Source organism: Babylonia areolata, chromosome 17 (genome assembly GCF_041734735.1).
Source record: "Babylonia areolata isolate BAREFJ2019XMU chromosome 17, ASM4173473v1, whole genome shotgun sequence".
In the NCBI taxonomy this organism is placed as follows: Eukaryota; Metazoa; Mollusca; class Gastropoda; order Neogastropoda; family Buccinidae; genus Babylonia; species Babylonia areolata.
In genome coordinates, this window is record NC_134892.1 from 7,859,454 (window position 1) to 7,866,575 (window position 7,122).

Genomic DNA, 7,122 nt, shown 5'->3' on the forward strand with positions numbered 1-7,122 from the left:
GTTCTTGTCAAGAGCAGCAGTGTGAACAGCAACTGTTCTTGCCAAGAGCAGCCGTGTGAACAGCACTTGTTCTTGTCAAGAGCAGCAGTGTGAACAGCACTTGTTCTTGTCAAGAGCAGCAGTGTGAACAGCAACTGTTCTTGCCAAGAGCAGCAGTGTGAACAGCAACTGTTCTTGTCAAGAGCAGCAGTGTGAACAGCACTTGTTCTTGTCAAGAGCAGCAGTGTGAACAGCACTTGTTCTTGTCAAGAGCAGCAGTGTGAACAGCACTTGTTCTTGTCAAGAGCAGCAGTGTGAACAGCAACTGTTCTTGTCAAGAGCAGCAGTGTGAACAGCACTTGTTCTTGCCAAGAGCAGCAGTGTGAACAGCACTTGTTCTTGTCAAGAGCAGCAGTGTGAACAGCACTTGTTCTTGTCAAGAGCAGTTAAACAGAGGTCAACGTTCAGCTTATATCACTTTTGACATAAACTTACATTTGGACCAACAGCAAAAGTGAGAGTTGTATAGTTTCTCTAATGCAATTTCAAGAGCAGTTAAACAGAGGTCAACTTTCAGCTTATATCACTTTTGACATAAACTTACATTTGGACCAACAGCAAAAGTGAGAGTTGTATAGTTTCTCTAATGCAATGGGAAGTCATTTACAGCTTAGTCTTTTGTGAAGGATTATGACTCCCAAACTGAGAGGCAAGACTACGCTGGCTCTTTGTGCTGCAGCCTTGGGGGGGCCAGTTGGCCTTTGGGAACAATCCCCAACGCCGACTGTCCTAAAAAAAAAAAAAAACCCTCTTGGCCGAGAGAGTGGGGATGTAACTTGCGCAAGACACTCTCTCACTTTAATCAAATTCCAGCCCAGCTAGTTGGGACAGCAGTTGCCTCCTCTGCTGTTCTGATGGTCATAGCCGGACACGACTAACTATCATACAGTATGTATGATAGTTAATCGTGTCCGGCTATGACCATTTGAGTGATGTCCAAGAGGTAACGCCTCCGCCTAGGAAGCGAGAGAATCTGAGCGCACTGGTTCGAATCATGGTACAGTCGCCAATATTTTCTCCTTCTCCACTAGACCCTGAGTGGTGGTCTGGACGCTAGTCATTCAGATGAGACGATAAACCGAGGTCCCGTGTGCAGCATGCACTTAGCGCACGTAAAAGAACCCACTTCAACAAAAGGGTTGTTCCTGGCAAAATTCTGTAGAAAAACCCTCTTCTATAGAAAAAAACAAACAAATAAATCTACAAGCAAGCAAAAAATACCCCCCCCCCCCCAAAAAAAAAAAAAAATGGGTGGCGCTCTCAGTGTAGCGACGCGCTCTCCCTGGGGAAAAGCGGCACGAATTTCAAACAGAGAAATCTGTTGTGATAGAAAGAGAAATACAATTTCAAATAGAAATGTCATACAATGCACACGTCATCTATGGTTCCGGGTTGCTGTGACGTTTTCAAGGCCTGACTAAGCGCGTTGGGTTACGTTGCAGGTCAGGCATCTGCTTGGCAGATGTGGTGTAGCGTATAATTTATGGATTTGACCGAACGCAGTGACGCCTCCCTGAGCTACTGATACTGATACTGATACTGTGACGTTGCAGAGGCCGCCCTGTCGCAGTCGTTGCTGTGTTACAGCGATGCCGTGTGTGTGCCGGAGTTGGGGGACTTCCAGCAAGGGTACCACACTAGTCCTCCACCCCCTCACCACCACCACAACCATCATCCCCCGCTGCCCCCCGCCCCCACTCCTCGCTCCTTCATGGAGGGTCAGTGTGTGTGTGTGTGTGTGTGTGTGTGTGTGTGTGTGTGTGTGCCTCTCTGTCTGCATGTGTGTGTGGTGTGTGTTGGGGTGGGGGTGCGTGTGTGTGGGTGTGTGTGCGTGCGTGCGTGTAACTGCAGCTTAATTTGGCATGAAAATTTGTAAGGTTAACTTATTATATGTCAGTTATGATAGGAGTCCTTTTTTTCTTTAAAAAAAAAACCAAAACAAAAAACAATTAATTTCCTGTAACAACGCATAAAGTTTGAACAGAACATAGATTCCCGAATGGCCCAGCATGGAAATTCTAGTGTAAGAAAATATTTTTTTCTGTGTTCGTTCGTTCAGTTATCTCTCTCTCTCTCTCTCTCTCTCTCTCTCTCTCTCTCTCTCTCTCTCTCTCTCTCTCTCTCTCTCTCTCATCTATCTGTCTGTATATATATATGCATTGAAATGTAAGGAAATATTTTCGCATCAATGATTGATATTTTCAAGACAAGGCGTCGGACCCTATGGAAAGGAGCTAGAAAAATATATTTTAGGGGTTATTAGTTTATAAAGGGACGTGACAGGAGGTGTGTAGGTCATATCAGTGTACTTGGGCTGGTGGTTATGGAAGGGGTATCTGAGTGTCAGATGGTACAGTACTGTTGTTGTTGTTGTTTTTTGTTGTTGTTGCTGCTGCTGTTGTTGTAATTATCAGTTCTAGCGTGTTGATGATGGTAAATATAATAATGCTCAAATAAATAGGGATGATGATGGGTTTTGCCGTTCCTGTTGTTATTGTTGTTGTTGCTGCTGCTGCTGCTGCTGCTGCTGTTCTTTTTGTTGTTTTGTTGTCGTTGATGATGTTGATGATGATGATGGTAATGTTGTTGTGGATGGTCATGATGATGATGATGATGATTTTGTTGTTGTGGATGGTCATGATGATGATGATGTTGTTGTGGATGGTGGTGATGATGATGATGATAATGATGATGATGATCACCATCATCTTCATCATCGTCATCATCATCATCACCACCATCCACAACATCATCACCATCAACATCAACATCAACATCATCACAATCACCATGTCTGTGACGTTGTCGATCACCGTTTCTGCCACGTATCATCTTCAGGTCCCCCCTACCACCACAACCACAGCAACAACAACAGCAACATTCCAGACCACCACCAACACCAACACCAACACCAGCACCCTCACCCCATGTCCGAAGCCCACAGCCGCTCCCCCCACCACCACTTACCACCCACCCCAACCCCCTCCACTACCACCACCACCACCACCGCCAGCAGCAACAACAACAACAACAACACTAGCGGTGTGGACGTGGATGGGGCAGGAGGCTTGTACCACGAGGAGGGAGGAGGAGGTGGTGGAGAAGGAGGTGGAGGAGATGGGGGTAGAGGTGGAGGAGGAGGAGGAGGAGGAGGGGGAGGTGGTGAGTACCACAACTTGGAGCGCAGTCACTGTTTCTACGAAGGCCGGCAGGGGGAGCTGTACCCGTTCCCTTCACCACCACCGCCACCACCACCACCACCTCCACCAGGGACCGTCATATTCCCGAGACCTCTGCACCACGTGTCGGAGGTCCTGGGGCTAGGTGAGTGAGTGCTTGCTTGCTTGCTAGCTTACCTACCTACCTACCCACATAGCTACCTACCTACAAACCCACATATCCACCTATCTTCCTACACAGCTCTCTACCTACTTACCTACCTACCTGTTTGCTTTCTTGAATACGTACATACGTACGTACCTACCTGTCTACCCACTGCTTACTTTCTTAATTACGGACGTACGTACCTGCCTACCTACCCTACTTATTTACCTACCTGTCAACCTACCTACCTACCTGCATACATACATACATACATACATACTTTCTTAACGACCTACCTACCTACCTACCTTCCTGATTACCTACCTACATACTTACTTGTTTCCAACGTACCAACCAACCAGCCAGCCTACCTACCTTTTTACCTACCTGCCTACCTATCTGCCTGCCTACCTTCCTGATTACCTACCTACATACTTACTTGTTTCCAACGTACCAACCAACCAGCCAGCCTACCTACCTTTTTACCTACCTGCCTAAATACCTTCCTGATTACCTACCAACATGCTTACTTACTAACCAACCTACCTACCTACCTACCTTTTTACCTACCTCACTATCGACCTTCCTGATTACCTACCTACAAACTTACTTATTTCCAACCTACCAACCAAACAACCAACCTACCTACCTACCTACATACATACATACCTGCCTGCCTGCCTGCCTGCCTGCCTGCCTGCCTACCTACTTACTTACTCACACACCCACTCACTTATTTACTCACACATTTATCTTTTAGTAATAGTATTATTATTATTATTATTATTATTATTACTATTATTATTATTTTGCTTCAATTTTTCAGGCCCTTACCCAGGCGATGCAAGTGGCTACGTCGAGAACCCCCAACACCACCACCACCACCACCAACCCCACCACCTCCACCACAACCACCCCCTCCACCCCCACCCCCACAACCCCCACCCCCACCCCCACCCCCACCACCACCACCACCAACAACAACAACACCCTCTCCTCTCTTACCACACCGTCCCCACCGTCATCAAATCGGAACGACCCTGGTTGTCGTCCAACGTGGATTACGGAGAAGGAGGAGGAGGAGGAGGAGGAGGAGAGGGGTGGACAGGGGGGTTCCGCCCCCTCCCCTCCCCCTCCCCGTCCTCCGACAGCAACTGCGGCCTTGTGGGGGATGGAGTGGTGGTGGTGGGTGGTGGTGGGGGAGGAGGAGGAGGAGGAGGAGGAGAGGGGAGGATGATCATCTCCCCTACCTCTTTCTCCGCTTCAGCTTCTTCTTCTTCTTCTTCTTCTTCCTCGTTGCAGGTGGCGGCTCTGTCTGGGTATTCTGGTGAGTGCGCGCACGCACACACACTCACACATCTCCACCATCACACCCTGATATATATATATATATAGAGAGAGAGAGAGAGAGAGACACAGACACAGACACAGAGAGAGAGAGACATACATACACAAAACACAGACATTCGTGCACGCACGCGCACACACACACACACACACACACACACACAGACACACACACTCACATACACACACACACATACACACACACACACACACACACACACACACACACACACACTCACACACACACACACACACACACACACCGACACACACACCGACACACACGCGCGCGCGCGCGCACACGCACACACACACACACGCACGCACACACACACACACACACACACACACACATATATATATATATATATATATGTGTGTGTGTGTGTGTGTGTGTGTGCACGTTAACACCCACACGCGTTCATACACTATTTCTTTCTGTATTTGCCAGTGTTTATTTATTTTATTGATTGATTTTATTGTTATTTCATTCATTTTTATGTTTTGTAAATTTCTTTATTACTTGATTAACTGATTGAATGATTATTTATTTAGTGCTTGATTTAGTCATTTATTTGTTGTTTATTCAGTCCTTTCCTTCTTTCTTTCTGTCTTTCTTTCTTCGTTCATTCATTTGTTCAATTTGTAAAGTCATTCATTGCTTTCGGTCAATGAAGAAAGCCACGTGAAGAGCACAAAGAAAAAAGTATTTGAAAAAAAAAAGTCATTCATTGTATCCACCCATCCACCAACACTTACACTCAGATTCATTTTATCATTCCTTTCCCCTACCCTTCCCCCACTCAATACCTTAACACCCCCACTCACCCCCCCACTCCCACCCCCAATCCCCTCCCCTCCCCCGAACACCCCCACTCACCTCCACCCATCCACAACACCTCCCCCCACCCCCACCCCCACACCTTCCCTACCCCCCAAAACAGGCAGCGGCCCCATCCAACTGTGGCAGTTCCTGCTGGAGCAACTGATGGACTCCTCCTGCCAGCACTTCATCTCCTGGACGGGCGACGGCTGGGAGTTCAAGCTGGCGGACCCCGACGAGGTGGCCCGCCGATGGGGCGTCCGCAAGAACAAGCCCAAGATGAACTACGAGAAGCTGTCCCGGGGCCTCCGCTACTACTACGACAAGCGCATCATCCAGAAGACTGCGGGGAAGCGCTACGTCTACCGCTTCATCCTGGACCTCGAGAACATCCTGGGTCGCACTCCGGAACAGCTGTTCGAAGCCTGCGACGTGACGCCTCAAAAGGACAAAGAGGAGGATTAGGTGGTAAAGGAAGGGGTAGGGAGAAAGTTGAGGGTTGGAAAAAAAAAAGAAAGAAAAAGAAAAAAAGAAACGTCTTGATTGGTGTTTTGAATCTGTGGGGTGTGTGTGTTCGGTCTAGGACTGCACTTCGGAATAGCTCTTCGAGGCCTGCAACGTCACGACTCAAAAGGACAAAGAGGAGGATGAGGTGGTTACGGAGGGGAAAGGTGGGAAAAAGAAGAACGAACTGACGTGAGTGGTGTTTTGAATTTGTGACGTGTGTATTCGGCCTGCGACTTCTTGGTCGCACTCCGGCAGAGTTCTTCAAGGCCTGCAACGTCACGCCTCAAGAGGACATGGAGGAGGATTAAGTAATGGAGGGGAAAGGTGGGGAAAAAAGAACGAACTGACTTGAGTGGTGTTTTGAGTTTGTGGTGTGTGTGTTCTTGGTCGCACACCGGAACAACTCTTCCAGGCCTGTGACGCCACGCCTGAAGAGGACAAAGAGGAGGATTAAGTAGTAGAGGGGGTAAGGGAAAGGTGGAAGAAAAATGGGGAAAAAAAACTTTGAATTTGTGGTGTGTGTGTTCGGTCCATAACTTCTTGGTCGCACTCCGGGAAAACTGTTCGAGGCCTGTGACGTCAAAAGGACAAAGAGGAGGATTAGGTGGTAATGGAGGGAGAAGGTAGGGGAAAAAAAAAAAGAAATGACTTGAGCAGTGTTTTGAATTTGTAGTGTGTGTGTGTGTGTGTTCGGCCTGTGACCTCTTGATCGCACTCCGGTAATGTTCTTCAAGGTCTTCGACTCACGCCTCAAAAAGGAAAAAAGAGGTGGATTATGTGGTGATGGAGGGTAAGGAGGAAAGGTGGAAGGGAGAGGTGGAGGAAAAGACTTTAGTGGTGTTCTGAACTTACGGTGTGTGTTTTCTGTCTGTGCAATGCGTTTCACTTTTGGGTCACACTCCGGAACAGTTTTTTGAGGCCCCGAGTCCTCAAAAGGACAAAAAAGGACGGTGTAGTGTGGAGTAGAAGGTGAAGGTGAGAGTACAAAAAAAAAGAAAAAAAAAGCCTTGAGCGGTGTTTTGAATTTGCGTCTATGGCATGAAAACGTTTCACTTCTTCTGTCGCACTCCGGAACAATCGTT

At 47.7% G+C, this 7,122-nt stretch overlaps 1 protein-coding gene across 1 annotated transcript in view; it reads left to right on the plus strand.

Annotated features, from left to right (window-relative positions):
* The window catches only part of LOC143291393 (protein c-ets-1-A-like), an 81,451-nt gene extending 75,453 nt beyond the window's left edge, over positions 1 to 5,998 (plus strand). Inside the window, exons 5-9 of the mRNA XM_076601232.1 lie at positions 1,593 to 1,757; positions 2,878 to 3,363; positions 4,190 to 4,299; positions 4,609 to 4,690; positions 5,655 to 5,998. Of these exons, the coding sequence (XP_076457347.1) occupies positions 1,593 to 1,757; positions 2,878 to 3,363; positions 4,190 to 4,299; positions 4,609 to 4,690; positions 5,655 to 5,998 (1,187 nt within the window). The remainder of the gene's footprint in view (positions 1 to 1,592; positions 1,758 to 2,877; positions 3,364 to 4,189; positions 4,300 to 4,608; positions 4,691 to 5,654) is intronic.
* Positions 5,999 to 7,122: the final 1,124 nt, after the last annotated feature.